This window comes from Emys orbicularis, chromosome 1, assembly GCF_028017835.1.
Source record: "Emys orbicularis isolate rEmyOrb1 chromosome 1, rEmyOrb1.hap1, whole genome shotgun sequence".
In the NCBI taxonomy this organism is placed as follows: Eukaryota; Metazoa; Chordata; order Testudines; family Emydidae; genus Emys; species Emys orbicularis.
In genome coordinates this window covers 345487275-345508612 of record NC_088683.1, presented here as the reverse complement: position 1 = coordinate 345508612, position 21338 = coordinate 345487275, and the positions used below count along the sequence as shown (strand labels likewise).

General features: G+C 45.5%; 1 protein-coding gene across 2 annotated transcripts in view; it reads right to left on the bottom strand.

Annotated features, from left to right (window-relative positions):
- Positions 1-21338, bottom strand: part of NOX4 (NADPH oxidase 4) — a 157691-nt gene that overhangs the window by 110055 nt on the left and 26298 nt on the right. For both annotated transcript variants that reach the window (XM_065413060.1, XM_065413068.1), the window contains exons 8-11: positions 18332-18412; positions 8900-9119; positions 2296-2460; positions 2080-2142 (exon numbers count right to left, since the gene is read on the bottom strand). In XM_065413060.1, the coding sequence (XP_065269132.1) occupies positions 2080-2142; positions 2296-2460; positions 8900-9119; positions 18332-18412 (529 nt within the window). The remainder of the gene's footprint in view (positions 1-2079; positions 2143-2295; positions 2461-8899; positions 9120-18331; positions 18413-21338) is intronic.

The following is a 21338-nucleotide window of genomic DNA, read 5'->3' as shown; positions in this document are numbered from 1 at the left end:
GATGCATAGCCCTCCTTCTGTGCCTATATTCCCCTTCCCTCCAGCCTTTGTCTAATGGCATTGCTTGCTGCATTATGTCCAATACTGACATTGTAAGCTCCCAGGTCTACCACTTTTACTTGTCTATTAAGCACCATGCACACTATAAAATAACAACAAGAAGAGATTATTATTATGTAAAAGAATAAGAAAAGTTGGCAAAACTCACACTGAAATCATTAATGCTTGGTACCTACAAGTAGGTCAGACAGGAGCAGGGGGAAAAATACTGAGTCAAGATATTGCCTACATACCCTTAAGCCTCGTCCCATGTCTAGCATTATACTGCAGTGAAAAAAAGCTTTCTAAGCAAAGAAGCAGCCCAAGCAGAACAATGACCTAGAAAGACATCTGGAAACGACTGTCCCCTGCCTAAGCTGGACAGAGAAGACTATTCTAAGTCTAGATGTTTCAAGTCCTTGCTATGCAATAAACCACCCAGTAATAGCATCGACTCTAGTGTAATTACAGAGTTACTGAAATACATTTGGGGCAATAAAAATCAGAGCTAATGTCAAAATAGCAATTTAATATGAAGGAATATTTAAAGCAGTATATACTATGTTACATAAGAACGTTCACACTGGGTCAGACCAATGGACCATCTAGCCCAGTGTCCTGTCTTCTGACAGGGGCCAGTGCCAGATGATTCCAAGCGAATGAACAGAACAGGGCAATTATCGAGTGATCCATCCCCTCTCGTCCAGTCCCAACATCTGACAGTCACAGGCTTAGGGACTCCCAGCACATGGGATTGCATCCCTGACCATCTTGGCTAATAGACAATGATGGCCCTATCCTATAGGCTGTTAATATCACCCTACTTTAGTATAGAATGCATTGTACATAAGAGAAAGTTACTTTACCATCTCTTCTGCTACAGATCTAAACTAATCTATCAACTAGATATTTGTACTCAGCTGAAAATACATAACACTGTATTCGAATATAAATCAATTATTTACATTGACTGAGAAACTATATCTGTCTCACCGAATCTTGAGATTTGCTTCTTGCAATGGATGCCATCACTGTAATAGACTTTTCCAAATAGCGGGCCAGATCCTCAACTAGTCCAATCAACTTGATGTCAATGAACTTATGTCAGTTTATGCCACTGAGCCCACTTCTGCAGTCTTTCCTCTGGCAAAATTCCCATAGGAGTCAATTCAAAGATTTGCCAGAGTAAAATCTGCAGGATCTGGTCAAGTGTCCTTAATTATAATGGTCGATTCCATGCTAGCTGCTAGCTGCCGTTGTTATTCTGCAACCTGACATCACACTGGCCATAAAAGATTGTTCCACAGAGTGGGCTAATTTAATAAGAACTAGCATTTATATAGTGCTTTGCATCTTGCAGGCACTGTGCAAATATTACTAATGAATCCTATTAGTTTTTATTTCTGTCAACTTCAATACAGGGAGAACAATCAAAAGATATTTAATATTTAAATGAAATGGGTCTGATTCTGGTCTTTTCACACTTACAACGGGGTAAATCAGTCATAATAAGAAGACGAAATAGGCCCATACTCTCCAACTGTTCCATCTCACTGGTTCTACATCACTGGTAAACTTCACAACAAATCACAAACATAGTAGAAGACTGAAAAAAGAACTTACTTATGGACTAAACTAAAAGAAACTGATGCAATGTCTTTGTTTAAGTTTATTTCACCAAACAGACAAAATGAAAGTTTGTGCCTAATTCCACATAAAGATTTTCAGTGCTATTTTGTTTATATTTGAATGAGCAAAATAGAATGGATTTTTTATTATTATTATTATTTTCCACTAATGGAAGTTAGAAAATAGGTTCCTATTATCATTTTCTCAACAGTAGACAAAATTAAATACACATAAAGTGCTGAGAGACATAACAATCACATCACTTTATATTCACAGGTAGCTTCTTAAGTGAACCAGAAGCTCTTATTCAAGGAATTTTCACTGTGAATGAGAGAGAACACTCACTCACCAAAACTAAATAAATAGGAAACTACTTAAAATGCAATAACTCAAAATAAATGGATTTCTTACCATTGTGAGCGTAAATGGATGGCTTTCTAATGCTGACACTCTTGGACAGTGTAGAATAATGTACTGAAATAAATCACCCAGAGAAAAACGAATGGTAAAAAAGATACGTTCAAAACGTTCGGTCATAGCTGCTACTAACAATACCCCAAAGTTAAAAGCATCCCTCAACCCTTGTATAAGAGAAGCTGTAGTTTTATGTGCTGTGAGTCAACTCACCTGACCAGGCCTTGCTTTAAAGTTTTCTTTCCTCATTCGTAGTTCAAGGACATTAGAGGGATGGCTTATCATTGAAGTTATCGTGACTGGTTTATAACTGCGGATATAGCGGTAGAGCCTTTCTGCACAATATAAGCACAAAGGTCCAGAAATCCAAAGCCAAGTCTGCAGAAGAAAAACAAAAATATTACTCCAAGGAATATTTTTCTTTTTTGATTTCAAAATAACATGACTCCTTACACAGCCTAGTTCTACCATCCTTATGTTGACTAATGTCTTAGGCATCTGAAATACAGGCACTACACATATAGCTACAGGCTGCAGTGAAAGGCCGGCTGTGTCCACACGTGCCACTGCCGTGTGTAGATCAAAATGTGGGGATTAGACTAGATAACCCTCGTGTTTAACCTTATGGTTCTGTGATTCTCCATGTCACGTGAAAGGCTCCAATGAGGCAGTAAGACACTACACTGTTAAAAATAGCAGGGTAGTCATGGGAGGCATTGCTTGGGCACGTAGAGAGCCGTGTAGAGTATATACCCTGGGGGTTCAGGCAGGTCGGGCACTCTACACTACTCTACTCGCCTCAGCATGCTAGCTGAGCATGCAATGTCTGTACTCTGACATGCCGCCATAAATGTAGACATCGCTTTACTTTGCAAGTAGTCCCAATGGAGGAGGAGGAGGTGACTGCCCTAAACACTAAGCTACAGGGTCATTCTAAATCTTTCTCTGGCCCAATTAATATTGAATTATTCAGTTCTTTAATTAAAGTGGAACAACTTCAATAGGAGAGATTCCCACATCAGCATGTTCCATAGCCCAGCAGTTAGAGCACTCGTCTGAGAGGTGCTAGAGCCCTGTTCAAATCCCTTCTCCTCATCAGGCAGAGGGGAGCTTGAATCACAGGTTTCTCACATCCCAGGCGAATACCCTTACCACTAAATTCAAAGTTATAAAGGAAGTTCTCCTTCCCTTCTTCACCCCAGCTGTTTTGTATGGACTTGCCTCTGAGCTCAGCGATTGAACTGGGCCTGGCACACAACATAGGTGTTCATCTGCCTACCTTCTCTGGTTTGTGAATTGCTCTGGGGCTTAGGCAAGAGATAGGCACCCGGACATCTAGAGGGAGGCAGCAGTACGTGTGCCCAGAGGCAGAAACACAGATGCTGAGGGAACTTTTACAGCAAAAAACGTGGCCACCGAGTGAATTTAAGTGCCTATGGTGTTCAGCAGGAGTTTCGTGGATTGCAGTGGAGCACAAACTGGGACTTAGGTGCCTACATCTTGGGTTTAGGTATCTAAGTAATTTTGTTAATCTTACCCTCACAGTCTAAATAGACAAAGGGTGGGAGATAGGAAGCATTCTTAGTCCCAGTTTACAGATGGGATTTGGCCACAGGGAGATTAAGTGACTTGCCCACGGTCACACAGTGTGTGCCTACACAGTCTGCGGCAGCCAGCCTCCCAGCCTGGTTCAACAGACTTGGGCTAGCGGGGCTCACGCTGCTGCCCTAAAAATAGCTGTGTAGACATTGTGGCTCAGGCTGGAACTCGGGATGTGAAGCTGGGGGGCGGAGGGGGCTTCAGAGCCCAAGCTCCAGCCCACACCACAACTTCAAAGTGCCATCTATACAGCTATTTTTAAAATGGTAGCACGAACCCCACCAGCCCCAGGCTGTCAACCTGGGCTGGGGGGCTTGGTGCCGCTACCTGTGTAGACATCCCTTAGGGAGCCCTTGGCAGAGGTATGGACTAAATCCAGCTCTGCTGTGTACCAGTCAGGGCCTAAGCTACACATCCATCCTTCCCCTCTGATTTTCACACTCAAAATACCAGCATTTCTCACAAGTTGCAGAGCTTGTATGGTCCACAGGCATCTACAGCCTTAGCAAGTCTAATAGCTCACAGAGCTTAGAAATGCAGCAGACTTCTTTAGCCCTAGTAGCTCTCACAGCATAAGGCACTTCTAAGTCCAGCCAGCTTCCCCTGGCTACACAGATAATAATGTCACCTGGCGCCAAATATAATACACAGATTATAATTATATTAACTCATCTCCCAGAGCCAGGGCCGGCTCTAGGCACCAGCAAAACAAGCTGGTGCTTGGGGCGGCACATTTTTAGGGGCGGCATGGCCAGCGCCAGAATGCCGCCCCTAAAAATGTGCCCCGGCCGCGCTAGCTCACCTCCGCTGCCGCTCGCGCGCCGCTACTCGCCCTCCCTCCCAGGCTTGAGAGCCTGGGAGGGAGGGGGAGAAGCGGCGCCCGCGCCGCGGCCACTTGGAGTCTCCCCCTCCCTCCCAGGCTCTCAAACCTGGGAGGGAGGGGGAGATCCCGAGCGGCCGCGGCGCGCGAAACAACTGTTTCGCGCGCCGCTGCTCCCCCTCCCTCCCAGGCTTGAGAGCCTGGGGGGAGGAGGCAGGGCTGGGGATTTGGGGAAGGGGTGGAGTTGAGGCGGGGCCGGGGGTGGGGGTAATTAAAAACCGGGGGGGGGGGGCCAAAATTGTTTTTGCTTTGGGCAGCAAAAATCCTAGAGCCGGCCCTGCCCAGAGCGGACTCTGTTTGGATGCCCTGAAGGACACATGGAGCAGAGACAGGGTGATACAAGTAAACCTGATGCATCAGATTCATTTCCATTTGAATATTAGCGCGCCGACTGAAAGAATTGAAAAGAGTTCACCAGACATATTGGCCTGGAGGCACACGGACCCATTCTAAAGCAGCATTTCCCAGTGTGTCTCCTTACACCTGCATGGAGTCCCCTTGACTTCAGGGGTGAAGCTTTTTGCAAGACCAGGGACTATGCCTGCTCTGCAAGAGCTGGGCAGCAAACAATATAAAGGATCCTTAACAAATACTGGAGATGTGGCCAGCCTTAAGATGCTTTCCAATGCTGCTTCTGCCTCTATCACATTTCCAGGCTCCCGCTGCTCTCTCTGTCTTCCAGGCATCATGATCTTCCAGCTAGACTACTGCAGCCTCCTCCTCTACAGCCTGCCTGGCACCCACCTCCCCCACCTCTGCACTCAGGTTCTTTTCAAACACTGCAGCTAAAATAATCTCTCCTGGCCCATCATTCTGAACACGTCACCCCCGTCCCTGAACCCTTCCAATAGCTCCCTGTTCTCCACTGCATCCAATCCAAGCTTATTGTAATCACCTTTAGGACTTTTCCCACCTCTCCCATTTCCACTTTCACTCATGTATCTCATCCCATCTCCCCCTCCACTCTGCCTACAATACCAGCCTCAATCACTCCTTTGCCTTCTTCTCCAAAAGGACCATTTCATAGATTCCAAGGCCAGAAGGGACCACTGTGATCATCTAATTTCACCTCCTGCAGGGCCGGCTTTAGGCCAATTCAACCAATTCCCCTGAATCGGGCCCCGCGCCCAAGCCCCGGTACAGCGTACCGGCAAGAGCCGGTGCGCCGTACCGGGGTGGCCTGGCTTCCCCAGGGGGCAATTTAAAGGGCCCAGGCCCTTTAAATTGCCACCAGAGCCCCACTGCTGGAGCCCTGGGGTAGGGCTGCGGGGCTCTGGGGGCTATTTAAAAAGTCCGGGGCTCCCGCTGCCTCTACCGCCCCGGCCCTTTAAATAGCTGCCGGAGCCCCGCTGCTTCCCCAGGGCTCCCGCGGCTATTTAAAGGGCCGGGGCAGTAGAAGGAGGGGAACCCCGGGCCCTTTAAATAGCCCCCAGAGCCCTGGGATAGTGGGAGGCTTGGGGGCTATTTAATGGGCTGGGGCTCCAGCTGCCTCTGCTGCATCCCCTGCCTGCACCAGCCCCGCACCCCCTGCCCTGCCCACAGCCAGCCCCTGTCTCCAGCCAGACCTGCACCCCCTGCCCGCAGCCAGCCCCTGCTGCACCCCCCGCCCTGCCTCCAGCCCTGCACCCCCTGCCCTGCCCGCACCAGTCCCACCCCCCTGCCCTGCCCACAGCCAGCCCCTGCCACACCCCCTGCCCACAGCCAACCCCTGCCGCACCCTCTGCCCTATATCCTGCCAACCCCTGCCGCACCCCCCTGCGGCCCTGCCCAAAGCCAGCCAGCCTCTCACACACCCCTGCCCGCACCAGCCCTGCACCCCCTGCCCTGTCTCCAGCCAACCCCTGCCACACTCCCCTGCCTGAAGCCAGCCAGTCCCACACTCCTCTGTCTCCAGCCCTGCCAACCCCTGCCACCAGGGCCGGCTCTTGGTTTTTTGCCGCCCCAAGCAAAAACATTTTTGGCTGCCCCCAACCCCAGCCCTGGGCTCTCACCACCCCCCCCCCACCATTGCCCTCCCCCCCCCCCCCCGCACCTCCTGCCGCCCCAGCGCTGGGCTCCCCCCCACCAGTGCTGACTCCACCCGCTACCCCCCTCGCCTCCACCCGGTCCGGCCCTGGCAGGATCTGGGTAAACCCTCAGCCCAGGGTCCCTCCAGCCAGGGCTTCTGCCTCCAGGACCAGCCGGGACCCGGGAGGGCAGAGCCAGGGGACCGCCCCGGCAGGGGGGTGAGGAGCCAGGGCAGGGTAGCCCCAGAGGGAGCGTGGCCCCGGAGAGCAGGATGCGGGCCCCGCACGGCAGCGCCCCACCATCTATGGCCCCGCTGCTGCTGCTGCTTCTGGCCGCCCTGCCGCAGTCCCTGGGCGACTCAGGCCGCTTCGCCCAGCCCCGGCTGCGGCGCTGGGGGGCGACCGCCCTGTGGCACCTGCAGGCAGCTCCATGTGCCCCGCAGGGAGGCCCCCAGCCCGAGTGTCCCCCGCTCGGAGCCTGCCCGGCCCAGCCACAAGGTGCGGCGCTGCTCCCCCCGCAGCGCGAACCGCAGCGGCCCCAGGGCACCCCCGCGCAGGACGCGCTGCTGCCAGGGCTGGCTCTAGGCTTTTGCCGCCCGAAGCAAAAAAAAAAAAAGATGGCCGGAATGCCTCCCCTGAAAATGTGCTGCCCCAAGCACGTGATTGGTTTGCTGGTGTCTAGAGCCGGCCCTGCCTGCCACACCACCCTGCGGCCCTGCCTGAAGCCAGCCAGCCCACCCCACATACCCCTGTCTCCAGCCAGCCCCGCACCCCTTGCCCTGCCTGCAGCCAGACCCTACCTCCAGTCAGCCCCTGCCCTGCCTCCAGCCAGCCCCATGTCCAGTGGTGCCCTGCAGTTCCCAGGGCAGTAACCCTGCACACCTGCTTCAATGAGGGGGGCAGGGAGCAGCTGGGACCCACACATGTGCACACCCTAGGGTGACCAGACAGCAAGTGTGTAAAATCGGGATGGGGGTGGGGGGTAATAGGATCCTATATAAGAAAAAGACCCCAAAATCGGGACTGTCCCTATAAAATCGGGACATCTGGTCACCCTAGCACACCCCCAGGGAGTGGCGGGGACCCACACATGTGAAATGGAGCTCATTAATAACCGATCAGCAGCATATATGACGCAATGTACATAATATATATTTATATTGTTATGGAACAGGTTTTTTTTTTTTAGTCATCCCTGCCGAGGCCCCGCTGAAAATGTTCAAATTGGGCCCCGCACTTCCTAAAGCCGGCCCTGACCTCCCGTATAACACTTCCCTTCAGCCCCTTTTGCATGGATCACCCTCCCTAACTATAGCCTGTCAAGCCGCTGCCCTCTCCTCTTTCAAATCCCTCCTTAAGAACCAGATGATGTCAACGGGATTTGCCAACTGACTGTGGCTACGCAGGTGGCCAGTAGGGATTACTCATATATTTCTTTAATTTCTAACAGTAAAAAATATATGGAGATATACCTATCTCAGAGAATTGGAAGGGACCTTGAAAAGTCATTGAGTTGAGTCCCCTGTCTTCACTAGCAGGACCAAGTACTGATTTTGCCCCAGATCCCTAAATGGCCCCCTCAAGGATTAAACTCACAAACCTGGGTTTAACAGGCCAATGCTCACACCACTGAGCTATCCCTCCCTTCACTTCCTGATGTGTGTTAGGGCCCCCTATGGTGTTTTGTCTTCCGTTAAGCCCTAATTCAGCCCTCTGTGCTGATGAAACTCTGCATGCACAGAGACCCATTGACTTCAGCAACACTCTACAAAAGGATCTTCCTGCAGTTTGTGGCGGGATCATGGTCTTAGTCTATAAGATCTTCAGCGAGAACTGTCTCTTCTTATGTTTTGTATGGTGCTTAGTACAATGGGGCTCTAATGCTGATACGGGACTCTGGGCTCTACTGTAATATAAATAACAGCAATAACAACAATAATGAAATAGTTACACGGATTATCTAATTTCTACTACGAAGCTAAATCTATATTTTGATAATGATTACACCTAAGTAATGTGTAATCAAACTTACATGTATATGGTTAAAACGAGTACAAGTGGAGGTTAATTGTTTCAATTAAGCTAAAGTCTCAAAATGCTCATCAAAGGTCCCTAAAATTTTCCCCACTGTACACTGTTCACCATTCTGTATTGTGCTCTAAGAATTTAATACAGATTGTTTCATGCCACCAAATCTATGGATGCCTGAAAAGGTTTTAATAATATTTTCCATTATTAAAACTTCTTGTCCAGAGAAGTAATAATTAGTGGTTGTGGCTGACTGAAAGACTTGGCATTGCCTGTAAAACCTGAAACATTGGATCATACAGACCTCTGGGAAGTGCGACTGGAACTTGGGTTCCTCAGTGCAAATTCTCACAACGTTATTTTGTACAAATGGTTCTGGTTCTGCTGGGAAAGGCTCAGGAGCATATTCAGGAAAAGGCTCTTCAAAAATCCCTGGCACTGGAATATCCTCTTGGAGAGTTGTGTTAGGATGAAAGCAGCCAGGAGGGTGTTCCTCTAGGTTAGTCTGGTATTTAAGCACTCCTCTACAGGAAACAAACAAACAAACAAACAAACAAACAAACAAAAAAGACACTGAAACAGCAATCAAAATCAACAAACTTCTCTCAATTTGTAGAGCATGTTATAGGCCATCACAAAGCGGATCAAAGGCTGATATTCCACAAGCATTTTTACTTTGTTTTACCTTCAGGAGTTTGAATTAGCTTGAAGCGTTCCAACAATAGATCCCTTTGTCACTAGAGTGAAGGTTCTGCAACCCACCTGGCACTCCTGATACTACTTGAGGGTAGGAGAAATTGTGGGGGCCTTGGAGAGAAATTAAATAGTTGCATTTGCAATTCAATCACACCAACGCTATTTTCAGCCACATTCTGTGTGTTACACAAGCCCTCGTTTCAATGCAATCTTAAATACAAGTGGCCTATCAATACTGCAGAATTATAAACTGCAGGGGGCACTCCCAACATTAAGGGTATTTCATGTTTGTGCATGACAGCATCATACATGAGCAACATCGTGCTTTTGAAAATCCACTTGTCAAATGAAAAAAGTCATTATGATGGGGTGTTCACCCCACACTGGCCCTGAAGGGGTTAAGGAGGCCCCAGAAGGGGCCAATTAATCTTCATAGTTGCACGTAAAGGGAGGCCGAGGGATTTATGAATACTAATGGCTGGTGATGCCCAGCTGGGGGAGAAGCTGGATAAGGAATATAAAGAGAGGAAGTCTTTAGTAGCAGGAGGCCACAAGGAGAGAGTCTGTAGTCACTCTCTGAGAGCAGAGAGGAGGGGAGGAGGGGGAAACCCAGGTGGGAGAATAAGCCCTGGGATCCTGGCCTGGGAAGCAGGATCAACTGGAGGAGTTGTGGGGAAAGAAAGCCTGAGAAGCCTAGGTAGGAAGAAGCCCAGGGAAACAATAAGAAAGCGGGGGGAGAGGAGGAGCCTGAGTTCCTCTAACAGTCACTGGGAAATGACACAGCACGGTTGGAGGTGCCACCCAGACATCTGGTCTGGTGAGACTTTGATACCCTGGAAGGGGGCAGATTATATAAGTGATCTATCCGCAAGGCTGAATCGCAAAGAGGGAGCACTGTGAATTATGGAAAGAGAGACCACTGCAGCCATGGATTGACTATCGGCAGGGGCCGCCATATGGGAAGAAAGCCTCTATGCCATGCCTGGCTAGGAAGAGGAGCTCTTGCAGTGAGTGAACCCCATTACAGTCCTCCATCAAAGGTGTAGTACAGAAAGCCTGGAGTACTGGGCCTGGTGCAGGACCTGAGGCCTGAACCAGAGGCTGTGAACCAAAGTCAGGCCATGTATTAAAGCTGACGCTTACAAGTTCACTGTTCGGTACATAAACTTGGCAAAGTTGCTGCTAGTGTACCAGGCACTAGATATATTACGTAAATATATTTCAGAAGGTTAGTACAGACACACCACATTCTAGTACAAGATAAGATGGTTTACAGAATAATAGGGATGTTTGGTCTGAAATATTAAGAACCGGGTGCAAGGGGAGGTAACAAACATATGTCATGAAACATGTAAGGCAACACGTAACTTGTTAATCCCAGTTGTTTGCCTCAGTCTGTAAATGTCAAGGTACCTTGCCTTAGCCCTTTGCGCGGCCATGGGGACAGCAGAGACTCCCACTGCTGGCTCCTTGCCGCAGGGCACTCATGTGTTAATGTATTTGTTCAAGTTGTGCGAGTCATTAGGACTGTGCTTTGAGGGCAATAAACCTGGCTGAGTGCCTTTGTCACCGAACTGTGTCTGTGGTCTTTCTCTCTGAGTAACATTGAGGTCTGCTGAATGAGCAAGCTGTGCTCTCTGCTAGTGCTGATAACACTGGAGCTCCAAGGACAGAAGCACTGAGCAGCTGTAACTGCTTAGCAGCTTTGACAGCGTTGCCACAGCAACGACATTCCAAACTTCTACAAAAGGCAGGGATCCAACCTTACAAATTATACTTCTGGAGCTGTGCATGTTTCTCAGGTGAGAGTTACATTTATATTAAAATGAACGTGCTTGGAATTTTACAGACACAGCTAGAGAACAGAAAGAGGAAAAATACTAAAGGAAAACTAGGATTCCTCCAGACATTATATGAATCATTAGGAAGGTAACGAGATAAGTAATATAACTCCTTGTTCTGCTGAAGCTTTCCTTTGCCACCCAAAGAATTTGGGCTTGAATTATATCAAAATTATGGACTGGGATGGTAGAAATATAAATGGCTAAATTATACCTTTTAAGAGGCATGGCTTTGCTGGGGAGAGGAGGTAGTTTATGGCCTGTGCAGCAATGCCTGGGTGAAACATCTGTAGCATTATACCTGTCTGTCTGTAGCATTATACCTCCTGAGTGCTGGGTACAATGTGGTGAGCGATGTGCCTAGTTCCACCTTTGAAACATGTAATTGATGCCCCACCCACACAGCAGCCATCCTGGCGCTGTTTGGTTCACAGGAGTGGAGGGAAGCATGGTGGTGGCGGCAACCTTCCCAACCCAACCTTGCCCTCCTGACATGATACATGCTGCCAACATGGGCCAATGGATAGGGCACAAACTGGGGCCTTGGGAGACCAGGATTCAGTTCCCTGCTTCACTACAGACTTCCTATGTAACCTTAGCCAAGTCTTTTAGATCCTATTGCCTCAGTTCCCCCATTTGTTACATGGGGATAATGGCACTGCTCTACCTCACAGGGTGTTGCAAGGATAAATATATTAAAGATAGTGAGGTGCTCAGATACACTGGTGATTGGTGCATACAGAAGCACTTCAGACATTTAAGATAGCATTAGCTACTCACCCCACCAGAGCGTTGGAAGCCCAACTATGGCTTCCCCCTGCATGCTCAGATATCCGGGTAATGGGCTAGATAGATGAGATAAGTTTCGTATACTCTGTCACTTCTAACACAGGGGATACCCAAAGTGGGATAGTGATATTAAAACACACTTTTAATATTTGTCCATTACAAACTGTCACACACAAACCCTTTAATGGTTGCACTTCACTCTGCCAGGCATGAACTCATCTACCACTTGGCACAAGGTAATCGAATCATTTATAAGGCACCCATGATAGAGTGTCTCTAGGCATTATTTCTAACTAATTAAACAAAAAGTTGCAACACCAAAAAATAACACTGGGTTAACTAGATCTTTGGGGCTATCAGTGTTTCAGAATTGCAAGATGAGCAAGTGAGAATTTTCTGATGGTTCACATGACAAATTTCTGGTTTTGCAATTTCTACAAGATAACTAATAAATGTGGGAGCTGAAAGTGAAGTCACTGATTGAAGCCTACTAGTCATGGTTGGCAACATTCTATACAACAGGTGCCATTGCCAGGGTAGCACTTTAGTGCTATGCTATGCGTTCAGAAGCTCCTAAAGTGAACTGCAATTCCACTACACTGAATCTTCCACCTATTCAATGTTATTAGCTCATTAATAACAACAATAAAAATACCTAGCTCTTATATAGTGCCTTTCATCCATAGAGCTCAAAGCACTTTACAAAATAGGTCAGTATCATTACACCTATTTTACTGATGGGGTAACTGAGGCAGATGAAGTGATTTGCTCAAGGTCTCCCAGCAGGACAATAGGAGAGCTGAGCATAAAACCCAGTTCTCCTGAGTCCCAGTTAAGTGCTGTAGCCATTTGTCTACACTGCCTCTCTTGACAGCATGCTGTACTTAGCTGTGAAATACATTTCAAAGGTTGGAAGACCCAACCGTAAAATTAGGCTGGAAAAAACAACAGACAATATCCTCAGGGAAGATTTGCAAGGAAAGGGGCTAGAATTTCCTCAGAAAAACATATTAAACCTTTTCCCATTGTTAACTTCTGTGATTTTTGTGAGAATCTACAGAAAGAACAGAACCAGTGATATTTTTCTACCTTCTGCTCAATATTTGTATAGAAATTTTGTTTTTATCACCATTAATATTGTGACAGAACTAAATAGGCATAGCTCCATTGACACCAATTGAGAATCTGGCCAGTGTCATTATTATTATTTGTGATAATGCTAAAGACACCCTCAAAAAGATCGGAGCCTTATTGACCTAGGCACTGTACAAACACATCATAAAATAGCAACAGCCCTGAAGATCTTAAAACTAAAGCTGGTTGACACAAGATACCCTTTTCCCAATTTGTAAAAAATTGTTGACATTGCTTAATTTTTTTTGTTTTTTCTCAAAAGATTTCATGTCTTTATTTTTTTTCAATTCTTAACCATTCCTAAAACGTTTTCAATAATCAACATTTTATGTTTATCAAAAACAGCGCTGTTCCGTAAAGACAAATCTTATTTACCAAAAAACCCAGTCTTGGGTAAATCAAAATTGTTGTTAACTATTTGGATAACATTTGAAATAAAAATTTTGAACAAAAGAAATTGAAAAGGAATCACAATTTTTTTTTAAATGGTTGGTTTCGAGTACTTCAAAAAGTCTATAAATTTGAAAATTTTCATGAAACTAATTTTGGCTATTTTGACTAGTTCTACTTACAATCTAAACAGACAATACAGACAAAAAGGAAAAATTCTGTAAAATGGTGAACTAAGGCACAAATTACCAGATTTCCCTCAGAGGACCCAGGATATTTGCAGCAGAGCTGGGAATTGAACCCGAAATCCTGTGTCTCCTTAGAAAGAAGGCTACTCTTCCTCTCATAGGCCACTCTTCAGACTTCTTTATACAGAAATGTAGTGCACAGCAAGCTGGGATTTAAATCTACTGCACACCAGCCTGCCACCACTAAATGGCTATGGGGATCCTGTTGCAGCACACGAAAAGTTCTGTAGTGCACATCAAAATGCACTTTGGAACATCTAGTGCTTGGAAGCAGGGTTTACATGGCCACTTTACATGGCCACTGGAATTACATCCCAGCATGCTGCACACTACGTCTCTGTACAGACAAATCCTTCCCTCCCCGCACCGTTTAAAAGTTTATATATATACATATATAATTTGGTCACCTCTCATGTCATGTCAGGATTATAAAAACTCCATTTTGATAATAGCATTTTTGCTTTTATGTAGCGTAGCCTCAGCATTCACTGAAAATGGAATCTTAAACAATCAAGCTACACTACATCCACAACCACATTATATAAATGAAAGACTAACCCCGTTCTTTGAATATTATACTTTTTGACATGTTGTGTCCAATACACAAGAGATTATCTACTAAAAGCGACACACAATCATGAATCATTGTCCAAAGGCACTGATTCTTTGATAAACTATAAAAGCTATTACCATAGCTACAGCCACTGAGAAAGCTATGTGCTCTTTTGATAAATCCAGTACCACCACATTAGTCACTTCTCTCCCCTCCTCCAAACAATCTCCGATGAAGAATATATTTGAAACACAGGAAAATAAAATTTACAAACATGTCCCAGATTTCAGATCACCAGCCAGTATTTAATAAAGTATTTGCCATGAAGGCACCATTCCAGCAAAGCACTTAAGCATGTGCTTAACTTTAATACATTAATTTAATTAATTACTTAATATTTAGTCCTACTGAAGCTGAGTTAGCTGCAATGACGTATGATTTATGTTTGGGGTTTTTTGAGGATTATCTTGGCATCCTCTCTCTGGTGTCCCAGGGTGAGTTAAGCTCTGGTACTTCTGGACTTGATCGAGGACAATGTATGGGTAGAATCTTAAGAATTCTTCACCCTGTAGGAGATGTCTAAGTCCTTTGACAACTATAGCAATATCACCAAGGTCAGATCCTCAGCTGGTGCAAACTGGCGTAGCTCCTTTGACTTCAGTGGAGCTAGCCCAATTGACACCAGCAGAAGAGCTGGCTCCAAATGTTTTAGTAATCCTTATGTTTGTAGAATAATGTCGTGACAGCATCTGTTTTGTGTTTCCTATTGACTTTTTGCTATTGTTGGCTTAATACCAAAGCCTACTTAAAGTTTGGGGTATCTGTACATTAAGTCACTGAAATTCTTTGCAGGTCTTGTTGCAAAAAGTACCACAACAGCACATGCATTAATTATTAAGGCTAGTTCTCTTCTCCCCCTGGGGTGAGGATGAAAGAAACAACAAACCATACATGACAGATGTTAGTCGTCTCACTTAATGCACTACTGGGAGGTGCTCAGATACAGACCCAGGCAGTATAACAATATACATAGAGTAGAACTAGGAAGAACCCCCAGGAGAGGATCTGGGAGGAAAGGGCATGGGATATCCTAAAAAAATCCCCTTGCAGAATCTTCCCCAAATCATTCCAGTGGTGGGAAGAGGTTTGTCCTCTGAAGAATGAACTGCCATTCCCATGCAAATCTCAGACACCCTGGGACCCCTTGCCCATGCCCCTGCTCCTTGACAGCTCAGCTCCTCTGGTGTCATGCTGACAGTCTTTCCTCCAGCTGCCAGTGCCCAGGGGTGGGGAGGCAGGCAATCTTTAAACAGAGGATCCAGAATGAACGTGACTACAAAAAAACCCTAATGCACTTCCTAGCAATGGTCCCCACACACACCACTGCTGCCTGCTCCCTACTCAGTTATGCACACTATAACCCATCATGGAACTTGAGCTGCTTACAGAGCTGCAGGCAGCACCTCATGAGAGTTGGGGACATCTTGAATAAAGACACCAGGGCAAGTCCCTAATCTTACCAAAAGTGCATCAATGGAAGGAGGAGTGAGCCCTGCAAATAAATGGCAAAACTCCCACTGACTTCAGTGGGAGCAGGATTGGTCCTTGCATTTTAAACCTTGCTCATTCAAAAGCTGCCCACACAGGTTTTTCTGCATGGAATGCAGCTTTTCCACCTCAGAGAGAGGTAGGCCTCCATTGACTCCACTGGGATTTTTAGTCAGTAGCCTAGATGTTTCAGTCCTGATGCCTGCTCCACTCTAATCTACCCTTTCAGGCTGGCTGCTGAGGATGCTGTGTAAAAAGACATTAGTTATATGCTCCATCTAGCCTCAGGAATTAAGAACTGGTACCGGTAACTTTATCCAAAAAACCTTGCCAACGGATAGGTGTGCTGATGATACCACAGCCTATCATGCTGACTAATATTGTCTCGTTGTTTCCTTGTGTTCTCACCTGTCTGTCTCTCTCCAGCTGTTGTTTCTTATCTTATAATTAGATTGTAAATTCTTTGGGGCAGGGATCATCATTTTGTACAGCACCTAGCACAATGGGGTCCTAGTCTACGACAAGGGCTCCTTAATCATAATAAAAAAAAATCTGTGAAGAAAACATGCTTCTGTTTGAAATGTTTTTAGCTTCTATTGTTACAAGTTACATCTTACATCTACTATAACTGATGGAGGGTAGGAAAAATGTTTTCCTCTAGTTTTTAGTTTGTGTATCAGACAGCACTTTGTGCAGAGTCATTGTCACCAATTCCCCTGTATAGCCAGGCAGGCTCAGTCCTGCAAGAACAGGGGTCTGCACAGGGAACCACCTGCCTTTTATTCAGTGCGAGATGGGGGCCTTAGTTTGTCAGATTCCCCTGTTGGGTCTTTCATATAGCAACAGTGAAGGAGCAGGGGGAACCTTTTAAAAAAACATGGAAAAGTCAGGAATCATGGTCCAATGTAAGAACCTGATACTTGGAACTCTTTTTTAAAAAAATTCTCTAGATTTCAAGTTTACAGTGCTCTATTTAACCACTTGTAAAATCCAACAGCTACTCATTGTTTACCTTCAGACCCTACAAAGAGAGACAAGATGAGTGAGGTAACATATTTTATTGGACCAACTTCTGTTGGTGAAAGAGACAAGCTTTCAACCTACACGGAGCTCTTCAGGTCTGGGAAAGGTACTCAGTTTCTCACACCAATGCAACTCCTATAGGTATTTAGCTGTGACTCTGAGTACCTTTCCCAGACCTTAAGAAGAGCTCTGTGTAGCTCGAAAGCTTGTCTCTTTCTCATCTCATATCAGTCTAAATCAGGAGTAATTCCAGGAAAGTCAATGGACGAGGTCCTTAGCTGGTGTCAATGATGCAGCTGCTTTGATTCAAATGCAGCTGTGCTGTTTTACACCAGCTAAGGATCTGTTCCAAAGGAATTGCATTGATGTGAGAAACTCCACAGTCTTGCACCTTGTGAGGTTCTGTGGGGATGGGACCAGAACCTGGGTCTGCAGGACAGGTGACACCTCCACGCCACTACCTGACAGCAATGGGAAACCTGTAGGCATCACCGCATACTTCCCGTGGAGATAAAACCACAGGAAGTATCACCACAGAAGGCCGAACTGACAGCTTCCCTCATGGCCCCGATTGGTCCAGGCACATTATTTAAACCCAGGAGGAGTTCTAGGAAGAATCTTTGCAATAAGGTTGACTTCCCTGCCAGCCACTGTGATGGATCTGCCTCTCTGCTAGCTTTCAGACCCTCGGCTCCAGGTTGGACCCTCGGCTTCCACCCTTGAACTCTGACTCCGAGCCCAGACCCTGCTTTAGTACTTGGACTCTGACATCGGCTTTGACCCCTGGCTTCAGTATTGGGAGGCCAACTCCAGCTTTCGACCTCTGGTTTTGGTACCTGGACGCTGACTGTGGCTTTGATCCTGGGCTTCAGTGCTTGAACTCTGACTCTGGCTACAGACCTGGCTTTGCCCTTTGAATGCTGGCTCCATCCCTGCTCACTGGCATCAGTACTAAAACCCCGGCCCCAGTCCCAAACTCCAGCTATCACTCTTAGATTCTGATCCTGGAACCCCTGACTTAGACCCCTGGACTCTGGCTCTGGCCATTAGGACTGACTGCCCAAGCCCCCCACTCGTAACACTTGTGTGGTCATTTATACCCATAGATTGGTTGTTTAAAATGGTTGGGGAGAGAGAAATAACTGTTGTGTTTACAGCAATGGGGATGTGGAGAAAGGAAAGACAAAGGGAAGAGAGTGACTTCACTTCAGCCAGGGTGGTTCTGGAGACAGAGCTAAACAACATTTATTTTAGTTAACACCAGAATTTGGTGGAATGGGCAAGGAGCGGGGTTTGGTTCAGGTTTTGACCCTGCTGTGTTCTAATCTGCTGTACCAAATGATGCTCCAACCACAACACAAGCTTTACCTGAGCAATTGCCACTGTGAAATACTGACCAGCACAAGGTCATGTCAGGAAGATGCCACTTAGCTCCCTGCCTCAATGCCCTTCTTTGTAAGCTGTACCCTCCTCACTGTGCTTAAGGTACAGGGACAGTTTATTTTGTTACATACCCGGAAACATGCACCAGCAGCAGCACGTAGAAGACAAAGAAAAGGTTGTGTGTGTACCAGAAGATATCGTAGTTCGAAAGCCTGTAAAGAATAAACTGTGGTTTAATGCCATTCTCAGATATTACACTCAGTCATCGCTAATTACAAGCAGCTCTGTGTATCTAGATGAAAATTATAAACATAGAAAAATCAAAATCCAATTCAGTTATGGTCCAAAATCCAATTCAGTTATGTAAAAAATATACACACGCACATTTGCCCACACTGAGTTGTTGGAAAGAGGTCAGGGGACTGGGTAGGCATGGAAGGGAGGGAAGGAGAGCAGGGACTAGGGGCACATGCAAGGAGCTAAGATATGGAGACTAGCCTGTTTTCCCAGGTCTCTACACAGCCTTCTTTCCCACCCCTGCTGCCATAATGGCTCCCTGATCCCAAAATTCAGCCTATAATCACAGTTCTGCCACCAATACTGGCTCCCTCAGGCCACACCATTTGCCCTGATGCTCTTGTAGACATTTATATTTTAAAATATTGAAAGTAGCTATTAAGCATTTTAAATACAAATGGGTGTAATGGGAAGTGGGTAAAAAGGTGTGTGGAGGGGAGGCAGTCAGAGAGTTGAGGGATAGGGGAGAAGGACTGAAGCAGGTGCAGGTATCCATGGTGCACATGCAGGGAACTGGGGCAAAGGGCAACAGGAGGGAAAATATGAAGATACTTCAGGAGTTAGAGTTGACATACAGAGAGGGTGTTCTGGAATCCAGGGCACATAGAGGTAAATTGCAGGGAACAAGCAGTGCCACATAAGTGCAGGGAGTGCAGGACAAAGGAGAAGAAGGACTTCCTTCTATTGATGATTTTAAAAACCAGGGAAATTCTCCCCACATAAAAACTCTGTGAACTGTCACTTAACTTTATTCCTTTCTCCATGAATACAATTATCACTCAAAAAAACTAGGAAATCGCTAATTAAGGAAATATTCACCCATAAGCTACCTATCTTCACAAATACACAACACAGCACATTCCAACCCCACACAGCAGCACAACATATTCTCTTCCAATACAAACCCCTATCCCCACCCACAATACAAATCAAAAATAAAATCAAACACAACCTTAACTCTGACTATATAATTTCAGAAACTATTATTAAGACATTGCAAACATATACTATGTCCCTCTCTTGAAATGTCTTCGTCTCCTTTTACCTAGACAGCTTATATCTTTTTTACCTAGACAGCTTATATTGCCTAAAAATAAACGTTATTTCTGTTTACTAAATCAGAACTTTTTTGCTATTTAAAACATATCAGACTGCTTCTTATCTACTATCTGTGATTCAAAATAGACATTTATCAAAATCTAATTTCCTAGAAATCAGTGTTCTTGAAAACCTGAGTTCAAATTGTGTGTTAATTCCTATTTTGGGAAACTGGCCTTGGTATGTGGGTGGGTGTAGATTTGCATTGGAAGGAAATGTGTATGTGATGGTTTATAAGATAATAATGTGAATGACTATTGTTACATGTTATTGAGAAGATAGCTTGTGTGGGGGTAGTTGGAGCTTATTTAGGAAGCCCTGAATAAGTGGCATCCTATATTTTAGTGATTGAGTTCATGGGAAAGGTCCTGGAATAACTTTAACTTGTAATTGGATCACATTTTAGCATTTTTCTGTATGTTTTATTACATTTTATAATAATTCAAACTCCCTCCTAGCAAATGGTCCTTGAATGAAAAATGGAGAGTTGCTACACAAGCTGGTTCTGAGCTACTGCATGGAAGAAATTTTTTTTAAAAAATTAAGAAGATTTTTCAAGAAGTGTATTCAACTGGTTTTGTTCTAAAATTCATATGTCAGAAACTGCTTTTCCCTTTCACCTCAAATTTGTATCAAGCCTTTACTTTCTGCAAATATAGAGACGGCATGAAAGAGAAGTGGAAAGAGTTTTCAGGAGAAGACAAAGAAGACGTGAAGGGGCAGACTGGATTACAGGAGGAGAAACGGGCTTAGACACAATAGGTGGCTGCAGAGACTGTGGAATGCTTGAAGAAAAGAAGCTTGATCTTTATACAGAAGAGGAGATGCCACTGTAATGAATCTAGAAGAAGAGGCATTGTCGAAGCACTAAGAGCAGAAAATGAGTTTTTGATGGGAGGGGAGTTTTAGGGAGGGGAGACTGAAGGGCAGGAGGTTGCCATAGTCAAAACGGGATATAACTAGTACACAGTCTTGGAAACAGGGAAACCTTTGTTGCCTGGATCAGGAACAGTTTTAAATTTTGATCACAGTAATTTCATTATTTCCAAGAATGTTTGCATTGCATCTCTCTCTTTTTTTTTTATTTAAACAAATGCTACTGTTGGAGAAAACAGACTTTTGCTTTTGGAAAAGCCCTGCAGAGCTGTATCAGTATGAAGTGATCGTTTAGTGTTTCCACCTTTTATGAAATGGATTTGGCTTTGGAGGCAAAGCCTTTAGTATAGCTTACATCCTGCCCAATTATCCTGAGATCTTATCTTGAGTCTAGCAGCACTGCAGTCTAAATTCAGTGCTTCTGTAGCTCCATCTGTGGCTGCCAGTTCCTCAGGTCCTGATTCAGGAAAGCATCCTTGTTCAGGAAAGATTCTTAAGTACATACTCAATTGCTTCCTCAATCAGGGCCTAACAATAATAATAATAGCTAGCTAAGACATGCTGGTTCAGCAATGTAACTTACATATGCCTAACTGACATAATTCGGACTAATCTCTCATGCTTTGAGTTAGGCACATCTGTACGTACCTTGTTGAATCGAGATCTAAAACCCCAATTCTGCAAACACTTGATTCTTGATCCTGCAAAAACATTAATCTACTCAAGTGAGTACTGGATACGGACTGCTACGTGAGCAAAAGTTATGCATGTGCTTAAGTGTTTGCAGGATCAGGGCCTAAGGCTATGAAGGCTATCAAACTCAATCCTGCAGGGTGTTAAGCAATCTGACACTTAAGTCGTTGGAGC